Source organism: Bombina bombina, chromosome 1 (assembly GCF_027579735.1).
Source record: "Bombina bombina isolate aBomBom1 chromosome 1, aBomBom1.pri, whole genome shotgun sequence".
Taxonomy (NCBI): Eukaryota; Metazoa; Chordata; class Amphibia; order Anura; family Bombinatoridae; genus Bombina; species Bombina bombina.
In genome coordinates this window covers 167,874,025-167,892,221 of record NC_069499.1, presented here as the reverse complement: position 1 = coordinate 167,892,221, position 18,197 = coordinate 167,874,025, and the positions used below count along the sequence as shown (strand labels likewise).

Below are 18,197 nucleotides of genomic sequence, written 5' to 3'. Positions count from 1 at the left end.
AACATTTTATATCAATACGTAAAATGATTAAACACTGAGAAGGCAAATATTTATTCAAAGGTCTATTTGGAACAAATTGTCTTTTATTTTAAAATGTAAAAGGTGAAGAAAAAAAGAGATAGGGAATGAGGCAGGGGTGGCGGAACTACTATTGGTGCAGCAGGTGCAGTTGCACCAGGGCCCAAGTGCTGGGAGGGGCCATAGCCACCAGTCTATACATAGTCTTGTGCAGAATGTATAAAATACTAATGCAGGGGAGCCTTTTATTAGTGCAGAATGCAGGTCTATCTATTTATCCTCATAATTACTATACAGAGTAGCATATATATTGTTACTATTGCTTACTACTCAATTACCTTTTGGGGCCCCAAAAAACTTTTGCACCAGGGCCCTCTGTTAAGTAGGTCCACTACTGGAATGAGGTACGTGCACAGTAAAAGTTATGGGAATGGAGAGGAAGTAAATGATAGGAGAGCTGGGTATGGGCGAATAGAGAGATTAAATAGGAAGAGGTGGAGAAATATGATTAAACCATTAAACTTGGCATTTCAACAACACATAAAATGTTCCATGATTGAAAATAAAACTTTATTGAAATATACATTTCCTTAACTGCGCATGTGCAAAAGAGTTTATGCTATATCTGCATATTCGTTTGTGATTGGTTAGCAAGGATTCTTTTGTTCTGGGGGACAAAGCAATCAGTGAAATCAGTGAAAAGAAAAAAAAACCCCATAAAATAATATACTCATTTGACAAAATAAAGCTGAATTATTCATTGAAAAAATCTCAGATATAAAGGTACAATATTATGCAACTTACAATTTGTGTTTAATGTACCTTTAATTAGGAGGACATGGAGAGATAGTGAATAGGCAGAGGGGAAGCAGTGTAGATAGTAGGTTGGTTGGAAGAGGTGTAGAAGTGGAGTGTAGATAGGTGTTGGGATGAGAAAGTAAGCAGATAGGCTGGAATAGGTGGATGAGTAGATAACTGGGAATAGGTAGGTGGGGAGAGGTGCAGATTTGCAGTGAGTAATTAGGTTGCATGAGGTGGAGAGAGTGATTAGATAGGTAAGAATAGCTGGATGGTGAATGGATAGGTAAAAAGTATTTAAGAGAGTAGACCTGTATTAATAAATTTGAGGAGAGAAAGTGAGAGGACAGTTAAGTAGAGGAGGGAAGAGACTGTAGATGAATGAGACAAGGAGGAGAAAGATAGTGAGTACATAAGGGGAGGTAACATTGAGTAAGAAGATAAGCAGATAGTGGTGAAATGTTGAAGTAAGAGTGAATAGATGGTGGGAAGAAATGGAGAACATGAATACATAGGCTGTAGTAAGAGTTAGGTCCAATGATCTACAATTTGTCATCCAGGTGAGAGATATCATGCAGACCCTTGCATGGTCAGAACACATGGAATGATTTAAGAAAACAGGCTGAACCATCTGTGAGGTGCAAGCTTACCTCCACAGAAAGTTCTGAAGCTCACTAAAATGCAGATTCTCACTAGAGAGCAAATGTTACATGAAGCACACAGCACTAATAGCAACATTTCTTTCATAAGATGGTGATCCATGAGACATCACATGTGGAATCACATACCCAAACAATTAAGTCCATAAGATGACCATGTAATGGGTACAAGACAGGTAAGGCAGGTGAATTATTGATGTCTCATGGACTCAACATAACGAAATAAATTAATTTATCAGGTAAGCATACATTTTGGTTTTGGTTTTGTTTTTTTGAGGAGACAAAAATACAGCAACATACTATAGCTTTGATACCTCCTCTCTCTCTTCCAAAATCCCTCAGTCATATATAGTCAAGTAGAGTAGGAATATATATATATATATATATATATATATAATCAATAGACAAATGATGTAACGTTACAGGGGTTTTGCCCCTTCGTCAGATACACAAATATCCGTTACGATGCTAATATTAATAGGGTATTAGAGAAAGTTATGGCTTAAATTGAAAAGATTGGAGATAGTTATTGATACCTTTATGCATACATTTCTTAAAATGTTATGTGGGTGTTAATTCTCTGTATTTAAATGTGTAAGCTTGTGTAGGCTAAAGACCCACAAACAGTATGTTACCTGTTGGATGCTTTCTTTACGGTTCCTTCTAGATCATGCTTTCTCGCTAGATATCCCTGCATTTGGATAATAGTGGAAATACTAGTCAGAGTAATCACTTCCTCTTCTATCTTGCTCACAGCTGGCTGTAGTATGCTGTATTCAGTGTGCTTAGTAATCTCTGATGTGTGTTCCTCCCTTGTACTCTTGTGCTCCTCTTGTGTGATCTTTTGTTCTTCTTTCTTATGTTCTTCACGTGTTTCTTTGTCCTCTTCCTCTGGGATTTTTTGCTCTTTTGTTGTCCTGGTATATGCATCACTGTAATCAAGTTCACTTGCTTCTGTCGTGTACTGCAACCTGGCTTGTAACAGCTGTTCAACCTAGTGAAAAGTAGAATATAATTGAACTTATTATAGACACCAATATGACAGTATATGTTGTGTTAGAGCATAGATATCCTAATCCAGCTGTTAAGCAAAAACATAGAGGACAAAATTAAATAATCTCTATTCCTAATTAAATGGTCAGCTTCATACAGAATCTTTTAGATTAATGTCTTTTAAGTACAGCTCTCCAATAACACAAACTTGACAGATTTTCAGTTTTTCCTGGTCTGGATTGATCACTAGCTCGATTATTGTTATCAACTCACATATGACTTTTTGGGGTACTTGAGGAATGTAGTTGATAAATACTGATTTAGATACATTTAGGGCTAAATTACAAGACAAGCACAAAAATATTATCAGTATTGTGTATTAACATCTCTCAAGAGCAATCAATAGTGCTTCTATTTTTGCACTCATATTACCAGTCCAAAGTTATTTCTTATCACTTGAGCGTTCATCTAGTGCACGCTAACATCAGCATGTCGGATAGCATGGGAGCGCAATATACCTCACATAATAGACTTCTATGGGGGGCACAGTAAAAGTAATTTCATATATAACTCAAGCTAATTGAATTCTTTATGTAGTTCTGTTTATACTATTTTCATGAAAGTTAAATATAACACACTTTATACATACTCACACGCGTATTACCTTTGATCTCTTCCAGTCCCATCCCTTGTCATATACCATTTCACTTTTATACAAAACCTTATTTTTCTAAATAAACCTTTTTCTCATAAGTGTTACATCTAAATATAACCGTAAAGCCATTATTTCCATAGCATTTTTATATGCTTTGTTATGCAAAAACATAATTTATGTAAGAACTTACCTGATAAATTCATTTCTTTCATATTAGCAAGAGTCCATGAGCTAGTGACGTATGGGATATACATTCCTACCAGGAGGGGCAAAGTTTCCCAAACCTCAAAATGCCTATAAATACACCCCTCACCACACCCACAAATCAGTTTAACGCATAGCCAAGAAGTGGGGTGATAAGAAAAAAGTGCGAAAGCATAAAAAATAAGGAATTGGAATAATTGTGCTTTATACAAAAAAATCATAACCACCACAAAAAGGGTGGGCCTCATGGACTCTTGCTAATATGAAAGAAATGAATTTATCAGGTAAGTTCTTACATAAATTATGTTTTCTTTCATGTAATTAGCAAGAGTCCATGAGCTAGTGACGTATGGGATAATGACTACCCAAGATGTGGATCTTCCACGCAAGAGTCACTAGAGAGGGAGGGATAAAATAAAGACAGCCAATTCCACTGAAAATAATCCACACCCAAAATAAAGTTTAAATCTTATAATGAAAAAAACTGAAATTATAAGCAGAAGAATCAAACTGAAACAGCTGCCTGAAGTACTTTTCTACCAAAAACTGCTTCAGAAGAAGAAAACACATCAAAATGGTAGAATTTAGTAAAAGTATGCAAAGAAGACCAAGTTGCTGCTTTGCAAATCTGATCAACCGAAGCTTCATTCCTAAACGCCCAGGAAGTAGAAACTGACCTAGTAGAATGAGCTGTAATCCTTTGAGGCGGAGTTTTACCCGACTCGACATAAGCATGATGAATTAAAGATTTCAACCAAGATGCCAAAGAAATGGCAGAGGCCTTCTGACCTTTCCTAGAACCGGAAAAGATAACAAATAGACTAGAAGTCTTTCGGAAATTCTTAGTAGCTTCAACATAATATTTCAAAGCTCTAACTACATCCAAAGAATGCAATGATCTCTCCTTAGAATTCTTAGGACATAATGAAGGAACCACAATTTCTCTGCTAATGTTGTTAGAATTCACAACCTTAGGTAAAAATTTAAAAGAAGTTCGCAACACCGCCTTATCCTGATGAAAAATCAGAAAAGGAGACTCACACGAAAGAGCAGATAATTCAGAAACTCTTCTAGCAGAAGAGATGGCCAAAAGAAACAAAACTTAATGTCCAATGAATGCATAGGTTCAAACGGAGGAGCTTGAAGAGCCCCCAGAACCAAATTCAAACTCCAAGGAGGAAAAATTGACTTAATAACAGGTTTTATACGAACCAAAGCTTGTACAAAAGAATGAATATCAGGAAGATTAGCAATCTTTCTGTGAAAAAGAACAGAAAGAGCAGAGATTTGTCCTTTCAAGGAACTTGCAGACAAACCTTTATCCAAACCATCCTGAAGAAACTGTAAAATTCTCGGAATTCTAAAAGAATGCCAGGAAAAATGATGAGAAAGACACCAAGAAATGTAAGTCTTCCAGACTCTATAATATATCTTCCTAGATACAGATTTACGAGCCTGTAACATAGTATTAATCACAGAGTCAGAGAAACCTCTTTGACTAAGAATCAAGCGTTCAATCTCCATACCTTTAAATTTAAGGATTTGAGATCCTGATGGAAAAAAGGACCTTGCGACAGAAGGTCTGGTCTTAACGGAAGAGTCCACGGTTGGCAAGAGGCCATCCGGACAAGATCCGCATACCAAAACCTGTGAGGCCATGCTGGAGCCACCAGCAGAACAAACGAGCATTCCTTCAGAATCTTGGAGATTACTCTTGGAAGAAGAACTAGAGGCGGAAAGAGATAGGCAGGATGATACTTCCAAGGAAGTGACAATGCATCCACTGCTTCCGCTTGAGGATCCCTGGATCTGGACAGATACCTGGGAAGTTTCTTGTTTAGATGAGAAGCCATCAGATCTATTTCTGGAAGTCCCCACATTTGAACAATCTGAAGAAATACCTCTGGGTGAAGAGATCATTCGCCCGGATGTAACGTTTGGCGACGCAGATAATCCGCTTCCCAATTGTCTATACCTGGGATATGAACCGCAGAAACTAGACAGGAGCTGGATTCCGCCCATACCATTATTCGAGATACTTCTTTCATAGCCAGAGGACTGTGAGTCCCTCCTTGATGATTGATGTATGCCACAGTTGTGACATTGTCTGTCTGAAAACAAATGAACGATTCTCTCTTTAGAAGAGGCCATGACTGAAGAGCTCTGAAAATTGCACGGAGTTCCAAAATATTGATTGGTAATCTCACCTCCTGAGATTCCCAAACCCCTTGTGCTGTCAGAGACCCCCAAACGGCTCCCCAACCTGTCAGACTTGCATCTGTTGAAATTACAGTCCAGGTCGGAAGAACAAAAGAAGCCCCCTGAACTAAACGATGGTGATCTGTCCACCACGTCAGAGAGTGCCGTACAATCGGTTTTAAAGATATTAATTGAGATATCTTTGTGTAATCCCTGCACCACTGGTTCAGCATAAAGAGCTGAAGAGGTCGCATGTGAAAACGAGCAAAGGGGATCGCGTCCGATGCAGCAGTCATAAGACCTAGAATTTCCATGCATAAGGCTACCAAAGGGAATGATTGAGACTGAAGGTTTTGACAAGCTGAAATCAATTTTAGACGTCTCTTGTCTGTCAGAGACAGAGTCATGGACACTGAATCTATCTGGAAACCTAAAAAGGTTACCCTTGTCTGAGGAATCAATGAACTTTTTGGTAAATTGATCCTCCAACCATGTTCTCGAAGAAACAATACACGACGATTCGTATGAGATTCTGCTAAATGTGAAGACTGAGCAAGTACCAAGATATTGTCCAAATAAGGAAATACCACAATACCCTGTTCTCTGATTACAGACAGAAGGGCACCGAGAACCTTTGTAAAAATCCTTGGAGCTGTTGCTAGGCCAAACGGCAGAGCCACAAACTGGTAATGCTTGTCTTGGAAAGAGAATCTCAGAAACTGAAAGTGATCTGGATGAATCGGAATATACAGATATGCATCCTGTAAATCTATTGTGGACATATAATGCCCTTGCTGAACAAAAGGCAGGATAGTCCTTATAGTTACCATTTTGAATGTTGGTATCCTTACATAACGATTCAATATTTTTAGATCCAGAACTGGTCTGAAGGAATTCTCCTTCTTTGGTACAATGAAGAGATTTGAATAAAACCCCAGCCCCTGTTCCAGAACTGGAACTGGCATAATTACTCCAGCCAACTCTAGATCTGAAACACATTTCAGAAATGCTTGAGCCTTCGCTGGATTTACTGGGACACGGGAAAGAAAAAATCTCTTTGCAGGAGGCCTTATCTTGAAGCCAATTCTGTACCCTTCTGAAACAATGTTTTGAATCCAAAGATTGTGAATTGAATTGATCCAAAAAAAAAAAAATCGTAATCTGCCCCCTACCAGCTGGGCTGGAATGAGGGCCGCACCTTCATGTGGACTTGGGAGCTGGCTTTGGTTTTCTAAAAGGCTTGGATTTATTCCAGACCGGAGATGGTTTCCAAACTGATACCGCTCCTGTGGGTGAAGGATCAGGCTTTTGTTCCTTATTGTGACGAAAGGAACGAAAACGATTATTAGACCTAAATGTACCTTTAGATTTTTTATCCTGTGGTAAAAAAAGTTCCTTTCCCTCCAGTAACAGTTGAGATAATAGAATCCAACTGAGAACCAAATAATGTATTACCCAGGAAAGAAAGGGAAAGCAAAGTTGACTTAGAAGACATATCAGCATTCCAAGTTTTAAGCCATAAAGCTCTTCTAGCTAAAATAGCTAGAGACATATACCTGACATCAACTCTAATGATATCAAAGATGGCATCACAAATAAAGTTATTAGCATGTTGAAGAAGATTAACAATGCTATAAGCATCATGGTCCGACTCTTGTTGTGCTAAAGCCTCCAACCAGAAAGTGGAAGCTGCAGCAACATCAGCCAAAGAAATAGCAGGCCTAAGAAGATTACCTGAACATAAGTAAGCTTTTCTTAGAAAGGATTCAATCTTCCTATCTAAAGGATCCTTAAAGGAAGTACTATCTTCCGTAGGAATAGTAGTACGTTTAGCAAGAGTAGAGACAGCCCCATCAACTTTAGGGATTTTGTCCCAAAATTCTAATCTGTCAGATGGCACAGGATATAATTGCTTAAAACGTTTAGAAGGAGTAAATGAATTACCCAAATTATTCCATTCCCTGGAGATTACTTCAGAAATAGCATCAGGGACAGGAAAAACTTCTGAAATAACTACAGGAGATTTAAAAACCTTATTTAAACTTTTAGATTTAGTATCAAGAGGACCAGAATCCTCTATTTCTAATGCAATTAAGACTTCTTTAAGTAAAGAACGAATAAATTCCATTTTGAATAAATATGAAGATTTATCAGCATCAACCTCTGAGACAGAATCCTCTGAACCAGAGGAACCATTATCAGAATCAGAATGATGATGTTCATTTAAAAATTCATCTGAAAAATGAGAAGTTTGAAAAGACCTTTTACGTTTACTAGAAGGAGGAATAACAGACATAGCCTTCTTAATGGATTTAGAAACAAAATCTCTTATGTTAACAGGAACACTGAGTATTAGATGTTGATGGAACAGCAACAGGTAATGTAACATTACTAAAGGAAATATTATCTGCATTAACAAGTTTGTCATGACATTCATTACAAACAACAGCTGGAGGAACAGATACCACAAGTTTACAGCAGATACACTTAACTTTGGTAGATCCAGCACCAGGCAGCGTTTTTCCAGAAGTATCTTCTGACTCAGTGTCAATCTGGGACATCTTGCAATATGTAATAGAAAAAAACAACATATAAAGCAAAATTGATCAAATTCCTTAAATGACAGTTTCAGGAATGGGAAAAAATGCCAGTGAACAAGCTTCTAGCAACCAGAAGCAATAAATAATGAGACTTAAATAAAGTGGAGACAATATTGACGCCCATATTTTTTAGCGCCAAAAAAGACGCCCACATTATTTGGCGCCTAAATGCTTTTGGCGCCAAAAATGACGCCACATCCGGAACGCCGACACCTTTGGCGCAAAAAAACCATCAAAAATGACGCAACTTCCGGCGACACGTATGACGCCGGAAACAGAAAAAAAAAATTTGCGCCAAATAAGTCAGTGCCAAGAATGACGCAATAAAATGAAGCATTTTCAGCCCCCGCGAGCCTAACAGCCCACAGGGAAAAAAGTCAAATTTTAAGGTAAGAAAAAAATTGATTTATTCATATGCATTATCCCAAATATGAAACTGACTGTCTGAAATAAGGAACGTTGAACATCCTGAGTCAAGGCAAATAAATGTTTGAATACATATATTTAGAACTTTATATAAAAGTGCCCAACCATAGCTTAGAGTGTCACAGGACACTCATCTACATGTAGTAGAAAGCCAAACCAGTACTGAAACGAGAATCAGTAGAGGTAATGGTATATATAAGAGTATATCGTCGATCTGAAAAGGGAGGTAAGAGATGAATCTCTGCGACCGATAACAGAGAACCTATGAAATAGACCCCGTAGAAGGAGATCATTGAATTCAAATAGGCAATACTCTCCTCACATCCCTCTGACATTCACTGCACGCTGAGAGGAAAACCGGGCTCCAACCTGCTGCGGAGCGCATATCAACGTAGAATCTAGCACAAACTTACTTCACCACCTCCACAGGAGGCAAAGTTTGTAAAACTGATTTGTGGGTGTGGTGAGGGGTGTATTTATAGGCATTTTGAGGTTTGGGAAACTTTGCCCCTCCTGGTAGGAATGTATATCCCATACGTCACTAGCTCATGGACTCTTGCTAATTACATGAAAGAAATATCAAGTATCAATGGTAAACTTTATGGTGTACATTTATTATGCTGCGGATGCAGCTGTTTCCGCGACAGCCAATCATGTCAGTCCGACATTCCATAAATCTACTCCATAGTCTCAAAAAATTTATAGCACTGTTTTAGATAGCTCTCTAACCAGGGCTGGATTGACCTGCAGGGATATTTCCCAGTGGGCTGCCCAGATGGGGTCTGGGTACAACGCTGTGAGGGAGGCCATTCACGGAAGATCAGCTGCTTTGAGCGCACAGCGCTCCCATATTATAACGAAGACTGCCCGCTCCACTCAAAACTATCACTGCAGGGGGCCACGGGCAGGGGCGGACTGAGGTCAATCAGGGCCCCGGACGAAAATTAGGGAAGGGCCCCACACTGTCTCACAGTGAGACAAATGTATTAAAATGTATGCAAATGAACATGGTAGCTTCTCTGCCCTGCACCTCAGGCTCCCAACCCTCCAGGACCAGGACTCCCAATGTCAAGGGTCAGAGACAGGGCCCGCAACTTTCAGAGCCAGATCCCATTCTTCATGGCGCTCACAGTGACAGACTTCCGACAGGGATCCCACACTATAGGGCCTCTTAGCAACAAAACCCCACATCCAGGCAAAAGGCCTCACTCTGGGGCTTGGGCCCCCACTAAACCCACACTTAACTGCTTAATAATTGATAGGGCAGCTGTCAGCCCCAGCTTAAGGGAAATAAGACCCCCCCCTTCTTTTGCATATGAAAAGACCCTTTACACAAACAAAAGCAAGCTGGAGTAGGTATATGTCGGTATTCTCCTAAATCTTTGGGGCTTGGTTAGGAGTCTGAAAATGAGAGCAATGTTATTTAAAAATAAGCAAAACTATACATTTAAAAAAAACAAACAACTTTATGGGCTATATAAAAAGATCATCTACAAAACATTTATGCAAAGAAATATTGAGTGTATAATGTCCCTTTAAGCAGCACACCAGGAGACATAAAAATGCCATATGTGGGCCCCCTGACATGCTGGGCTCTCGGTCCAGGTCCTATTTGCCCAGCTGATCAGTCCGCCCCTGGCCACAGGGAAAGGGGAGTGACAGGTGTGCTCTGTGAGCAGGCAGGGAGGTAGAAGCTGAACTGCCTGGAGGTCGGCCATGCCATGTGCACAAAGTCGGAGCCATGGCCAGCTTGTTAGTAGTGCCGCGGGTCGGGAAGGAATCAACCACAGCCTGGATTACTGGCTGGGGGGGTGGGGTGACGGCTTAGATAGGCTGGGCCAGATGGGGGGGGGGGGGGTCATGCTGGGGCCTGTCTTTAAAAATTTCCAGGGCCGGTCCGGTGTAGTGTCGAAATCCGCGACCCCTCAGAATGTGCAACCGTGACGTCACCACATTCCTGACCGCACACGTGACTGGTTGACCACCAATCACCTGCTACAGACACCTCCTTCCAGATTTCGACACCACACCGTGAGGGGTCACAGAATCAGACGGAACAGCTGAGCCTGTCTGATTTTGCAGCCTTCAATGAAGCAACGCTGCTCCACAGCTTACCATGCCTTCATACATTTATTAGCAGTCCGAAACGGATACTACTAATATGGAAATGCCAATGAAAGTTAAAAATACTTTGACGAGCGGCTGCTCTATTTCATTCTTTCAACATTAAGTTTCAACATATTTTTAACTTTCATAGGCATTTCCATATTAGTAGTATCCGTTTCGGACTGCTAATAAATGTATGAAGGCATGGTAAGCTGTGGAGTACTCTCCAGCACTTTGTCTTAAACCATTTCTGGGTGCTTTTTGACGTGTGCTTTGGGTCATTGACCCATGACCTCTGACAGAGACCCAGCTTTCTGGCACTAGGCCATACATTGCACCACAGAATTCTTTGGTAGTCTTCAGATTTCATAATGCCTCACAGTCAAGACATCCAGTGCCTTATTATAACTGTGTTGGTTATGCAAAAAAGGGGAATGGGTAATAAAGGTATTATCTTTCTTTTTAAAAAAACAAAAATTCTGGTGTTGACTGTCCCTTTAATGAGGCAATTCTACTTTAATGATCATTAATCCCTGAACCCGTATAGCATATGAATGAAACAGTGCATTCAAACTGCTGTTTTATTCATGCATTAGTAAAGCCCTGTTGTACATAAGAGATCTCACACCTATAGATGCTATTGTACTGTGACTTTACACACTAGTACTAAAAAAGTGCTAGCACTTGGCAACAAGCAGACTGTAAAAACCTTGGGAGAGCACATTCATAAAACAAGAAAATAGAGAGACGCACTCAACTGAGATAGAACAAAAGCTAGAAAAACTTCCGTGCTTGTCCACAAGGCCAGTGCCACTCAGGGTGGACTCCTTGCACATATGCCCTAGAGAGGTGCAACTGCGCCTCACTGTTGAGGCCCACAGAAGGCTGAAACGTACGTCTGGGGTTTGTTGTTTTCTCTTGTTCAGAGAAGAATTGCCTGGTATTTTGGTGCTGGACTGTCATTGGGCAGGGTCAGACTGATATGCTACAGGATATTTTTTCTCTGTGAAAGGCATAGTGTGCTAAAAACATAATTTATGCTTACCTGATAAATTCCTTTCTCCTGTAGTGTAGTCAGTCCACGGGTCATCCATTACTTATGGGATATTAACTCCTCCCTAACAGGAAGTGCAAGAGGATCACCCAAGCAGAGCTGCTATATAGCTCCTCCCCTCTACGTCATACCCAGTCATTCGACCGAAAACCAAACGAGAAAGGAGAAACTATAGGGTGCAGTGGTGACTGGAGTATAATTTAAAATTTAGACCTGCCATAAAAAACAGGGCGGGCCGTGGACTGACTACACTATAGGAGAAAGGAATTTATCAGGTAAGCATAAATTATGTTTTCTCCTGTTAAGTGTAGTCAGTCCACGGGTCATCCATTACTTATGGGATACCAATACCAAAGCTAAAAGTACACGGATGACGGGAGGGACAGGCAGGCTCTTTACACGGAAGGAACCACTGCCTGAAGAACCTTTCTCCCAAAAACAGCCTCCGAAGAAGCAAAAGTGTCAAATTTGTAAAATTTGGAAAAAGTGTGAAGTGAAGACCAAGTTGCAGCCTTGCAAATCTGTTCAACAGAGGCCTCATTCTTAAAGGCCCAAGTGGAAGCCACAGCTCTAGTAGAATGAGCTGTAATTTTTTCAGGAGGCTGCTGTCCAGCAGTCTCATAGGCTAAACGTATTATGCTACGAAGCCAAAAAGAGAGAGAGGTGGCCGAAGCCTTTTGACCTCTCCTCTGTCCAGAATACACGACAAATAGGGAAGAAGTTTGTCGAAAATCTTTAGTTGCCTGTAAATAAAATTTCAGGGCACGGACAACGTCCAGATTGTGCAGAAGTCGTTCCTTCTTTGAAGAAGGGTTAGGACACAATGATGGAACAACAATCTCTTGATTGATATTCCTGTTGGTAACTACCTTAGGTAAGAACCCAGGTTTAGTACGCAGAACTACCTTGTCTGAATGGAAAATCAGATAAGGGGAATCACAATGTAAGGCCGATAACTCAGAGACTCTTCGAGCCGAGGAAATAGCCATTAAAAACAGAACTTTCCAAGATAACAGCTTGATATCAATGGAATGAAGGGGTTCAAACGGAACACCCTGTAAAACGTTAAGAACTAAGTTTAAACTCCATGGTGGAGCAACAGTTTTAAACACAGGCTTAATCCTGGCCAAAGCCTGACAAAAAGCCTGAACGTCTGGAACTTCTGACAGACATTTGTGTAAAAGGATGGACAAAGCTGAGATCTGTCCCTTTAACGAACTAGCGGATAAACCCTTTTCTAAACCTTCTTGTAGAAAAGACAATATCCTAGGAATCCTAACCTTACTCCATGAGTAACTCTTAGATTCGCACCAATGCAAGTATTTGCGCCATATTTTATGGTAAATTTTCCTGGTGACAGGCTTCCTAGCCTGTATTAAGGTATCAATCACTGATTCCGAGAATCCACGCTTTGATAGAATCAAGCGTTCAATCTCCAAGCAGTCAGCTTCAGAGAAATTAGATTTGGATGTTTGAAAGGGCCCTGAACCAGAAGGTCCTGTCTCAGAGGCAGAGACCATGGTGGACACTAGGTCTGCATACCAGGTCCTGCGTGGCCATGCAGGCGCTATTAGAATCACCGATGCTCTCTCCTGTTTGATCCTGGCAATCAATTGAGGAAGCAACGGGAAAGGTGGAAACACATAAGCCATGTTGAAGGCCCAAGGTGCTATTAGAGCATCTATCAGAACCGCTCCCGGGTCTCTGGACCTGGATCCGTAACACGGAAGTTTGGCATTCTGGCGAGACGCCATGAGATCCAGATCTGGTTTGCCCCAACGCCGAAGTATTTGGGCAAAAACCTCCGGATGAAGTTCCCACTCCCCCGGATGAAAAGTCTGACGACTTAGAAAATCCGCTTCCCAGTTCTCCACGCCTGGGATGTGGATCGCTGATAGGTGGCAAGAGTGAGACTCTGCCCAGAGAATTATCTTTGAGACTTCCATCATCGCTAGGGAACTCCTTGTCCCTCCCTGATGGTTGATGTAAGCCACAGTCGTGATGTTGTCCGACTGAAACCTGATGAACCTCAGAGTTGCTAACTGAGGCCAAGCCAGAAGAGCATTGAAAACTGCTCTTAATTCCAGAATGTTTATGGGAAGGAGACTCTCTTCCTGAGACCAAGATCCCTGAGTCTTCAGGGAGTTCCAGACAGCGCCCCAACCTATCAGGCTGGCGTCTGTTGTTACAATCGTCCAATCTGGTCTGCTGAAGGGCATCCCCTTGGACAGATGTGGCCGAAAAAGCCACCATAGAAGAGAATTTCTTGTCTCCTGATACAAATTCAGCATAGGGGACAAATCTGAGTAATCCCCATTCCACTGGCTCAGCATGCACAATTGCAGTGGTCTGAGATGCAGGCGTGCAAAGGGTACTATGTCCATTGGCGCTACCATTAAGCCTATTACCTCCATACATTGAGCCACTGACGGGTGCGGAATGGAATGAAGGACACGGCAAGCATTTAGAAGTTTTGTTAACCTGTCTTCTGTCAGGTAAATTTTCATTTCTACAGAATCTATAAGAGTCCCTAAGAAGGGAACTCTTGTGAGTGGCAATAGAGAACTCTTTCCTTCGTTCACTTTCCACCCATGTGACCTTAGAAATGCCAGTACAAACTCTGTATGAGACTTGGCAGTTTGGAGACTTGACGCTTGTATCAGAATGTCGTCTAGGTACGGAGCTACCGATATTCCTCGCGGTCTTAGTACCGCCAGAAGAGAACCCAGAACCTTTGTAAAGATTCTTGGGGCAGTAGCCAATCCGAAGGGAAGAGCTACAAACTGGTAATGCCTGTCTAGGAAGGCAAATCTTAGGTACCGGTAATGATCTTTGTGAATCGGTATGTGCAGGTAGGCATCCTTTAAATCCACTGTGGTCATGTACTGACCCTTTTGGATCATGGGTAAGATTGTCCGAATAGTTTCCATTTTGAACGATGGAACTCTTAGGAATTTGTTTAGGATTTTTAAATCCAAGATTGGTCTGAAGGTTCCTTCCTTCTTGGGAACCACAAACAGATTTGAGTAAAACCCTTGTCCGTGCTCCGACCGCGGAACCGGGTGGATCCCTCCCATTAGTAAAAGGTCTTGTACACAGCGTAGAAACGCCTCTTTCTTTATCTGGTTTGTTGACAACCTTGAAAGATGAAATCTCCCTTTTGGAGGAGAAGCTTTGAAGTCCAGAAGATATCCCTGAGATATGATCTCTAACGCCCAGGGATCCTGGACATCTCTTGCCCAAGCCTGGGCGAAGAGAGAAAGTCTGCCCCCAACTAGATCCGTTTCCGGATTGGGGGCCCTCACTTCATGCTGTCTTAGGGGCAGCAGCAGGTTTTCTGGCCTGCTTGCCCTTGTTCCAGGTCTGGTTAGGTTTCCAGCCCTGTCTGAATCTAGCAACAGAACCTTCCTGTTTTGGAGCGGAGGAAGTTGATGCTGCTCCTGCCTTGTAGTTACGAAAGGCACGAAAATTAGACTGTCTAGCCCTTGGTTTGGCTCTGTCTTGAGGCAGGGCATGGCCCTTACCTCCAGTAATGTCAGCGATAATTTCTTTCAAACCGGGCCCGAATAATGTCTGCCCTTTGAAAGGTATGTTAAGCAATTTAGATTTAGAAGTCACATCGGCTGACCAGGATTTTAGCCACAGCGCTCTGCGCGCCTGAATGGCGAATCCGGAATTCTTAGCCGTAAGTTTAGTTAGATGTACTACGGCATCAGAAATAAATGAATTAGCTAGCTTAAGGGCTTTAAGCTTGTTTGTAATCTCATCCAATGGAGCTGATTCAAGGGTCTCTTCCAGAGACTCAAACCAGAATGCCGCCGCAGCCGTGACAGGCGCAATGCATGCGAGTGGTTGTAATATAAAACCTTGTTGAGTAAACATTTTCTTAAGGTAACCCTCTAACTTTTTATCCATTGGATCTGAAAAGGCACAGCTATCCTCCACCGGGATAGTGGTACGCTTAGCCAGAGTAGAAACTGCTCCCTCCACCTTAGGGACCGTCTGCCATAAGTCCCGTGTGGTGGCGTCTATTGGAAACATTTTTCTAAATATAGGAGGGGGGGAAAAGGGTACACCGCAGTGATGTGCGCTGACTTCAGAGGCTGGTGAGGCAGTGGCTAGGAATCGGATACGCCTTCATTCTTTAGATATCCTTTGTTGAAGAAATAGCAATGCACATGGGCGAGCCAATCGCATGAGGTATCTATATGCAGCCACCAATCAGTAGCTACTGAGCATATTTAGATATGATTTTCAACAAAGGATATCTGGTTTTCTTCATTCTTTTGATATCCTTTGTTGAAAATCATATCTAAATATGCTCAGTAGCTACTGAGCATATTTAGATATGATTTTCAACAAAGGATATCAAAAGAATGAAGAAAGCCAGCTATTAGATGTAAATTGGAAAGTTATTTAAAATTACATGCTCTTTCTAAATCATGAAAGAAAACATATGGGTTTCATGTCCCTTTAAATGGTGTCTTGGAAAACTGGTCAACTTAGTAAACATGATGATTTTAGTCTAAAGGATTGTAACAGAAACTCTTGCCAGATAACAAAATGCTTGCTCTGATTAGGAGATCTAGAAATCCAGGCCCATTAAAATATGTTTAAAACATACTTTTTACTTTAATGCTGCAAATTATACTTATAGATTCCTTCATTATCATGGATCTACTTTTTTTGTGTGACTGTTGCAATGTAATTTCAAACATGTGAGAAATATCAGGGAATATAAATAGGCACCAAAGTATGGTGCCTACTGCCTAATCCAATTTATATTCCCTGATATTTCTCACACATGCTGCCTTGAAATTACATTGCAACAGTCACACAAAAAAGTAGATCCATGTCTGATCTCATAGAAGAATCATGGGATGGGCATCGTGAATATAGATTTAATACTAACAATATATACTCTGTCTCTGGATGAGCATTTTTGTCTTAGTATCATGATGAGACACAGGTAATTGGTGGAGTGCAAAAACACATTTTATTTGTAGCTTGAGCAAGTTGAGCTTCAGGTTCAACTCTAGTATATATATATATATATATATATATATATATATATATATATATATATATATATATATATATAAGGTACATGACTGTTCATATCTTGTTATTATTTGACATGACTATGCCTACTTATGCTATCTGGAAATTTAAAGGGACATGAAACTCAGTTTTTCTTTTGTGATTCTGATAGAGCATACAAGTTTAAGTAATTTTAAAATTGACTTCTTTTATTAAATTTGCTACATTCTTTTGGTATCATTTGTTGAAGGAGCAGCAATGCACCATTGAGATCTCGCTGATGACATGTGGTAAACCAATGTCAAGAGATATATATCTTCAACCACCAATCAGCCGCTAGCTTCAGTAATGCATTTCTGCTCCTGAACCTATCTAGGTATGCTGTTCAACAAAGGACTACAATAGAGTAAAGCAAATTAAATAATAGAAGTAAAGTGGAAAGTTGTTTAAAATTCCATGCTCTGTCTCAATCATAAAAGAAAATATTTGAATTTACTTTAACCTTTAAATTTAAAATTTCTATCATGCATATAAAAATTAATTTTATTAAAATATTGTTTTGCATAAATATAGGTTGATACAGACAGACAACCATACACACATATATTTATATTTCCTCAGTATAGAAACATGTCTTACAGAAAGAAAATACAAAACATGTATTACATTTTAAAATAACCCCTCTAAGATTCATAACAGGAAAAAAAATGACTTTAATGCCCTCTAATAGTACAGCCTATATTGTAAATAATTGTTATACTACATAATTCACAAGATATGTCATGTGCTGTGCCCTTGTCTTGCTGAACTGGTTTTCTTTGGTATATTTCATAACACACAGACATAAAGACACTTACACACACACACACACACAGACATAAAGACACACACACACACAGACATAAAGACACTTACACACAGACATAAATACACTTACACACACACATACATAAATACACTTACAAACACACATAAAGACATAGACACTTACACACAGACATAAAGACACTTACACACACAGACATAAAGACACTTACACACACACAGACATAAAGACACTTACACACACAGACATAAAGACACTTACACACACACATAAAGACATAGACACTTACACACACACATAAAGACACTTACACACACACACACAGACATAAAGACACTTACACACACAAAGACACAAACTCTCCCCACGCACTGGTCATTACCCCAGTGGCACCATCACAGTTCAACTTGTTTAATAGAGCAAAGACCAAAGTACTATTTATTCTATTTATTTATTTTTTAAGAAAGGAGCACATTTAGCTGACCTTTTAGCTTCCTGGTGCAATTAAACTTAGTACTAAGTCCTAAGTATGCTCCCCTTTCCCCGGTCTTTTAAAACACACATTCTCATTATCTGCAGTGGAAAAAGGCCATAAAACAGCAGAAAGAAAGAAAAAAAC

The 18,197-nt window shown here is 40.4% G+C and overlaps 1 protein-coding gene across 1 annotated transcript in view; it reads right to left on the bottom strand.

Moving 5' to 3' along the window:
- Positions 1-18,197, bottom strand: part of LOC128645002 (spectrin beta chain, erythrocytic) — a 278,974-nt gene that overhangs the window by 10,502 nt on the left and 250,275 nt on the right. Inside the window, exon 33 of the mRNA XM_053697713.1 lies at positions 2,111-2,469. Within this exon, the coding sequence (XP_053553688.1) occupies positions 2,111-2,469 (359 nt within the window). The remainder of the gene's footprint in view (positions 1-2,110; positions 2,470-18,197) is intronic.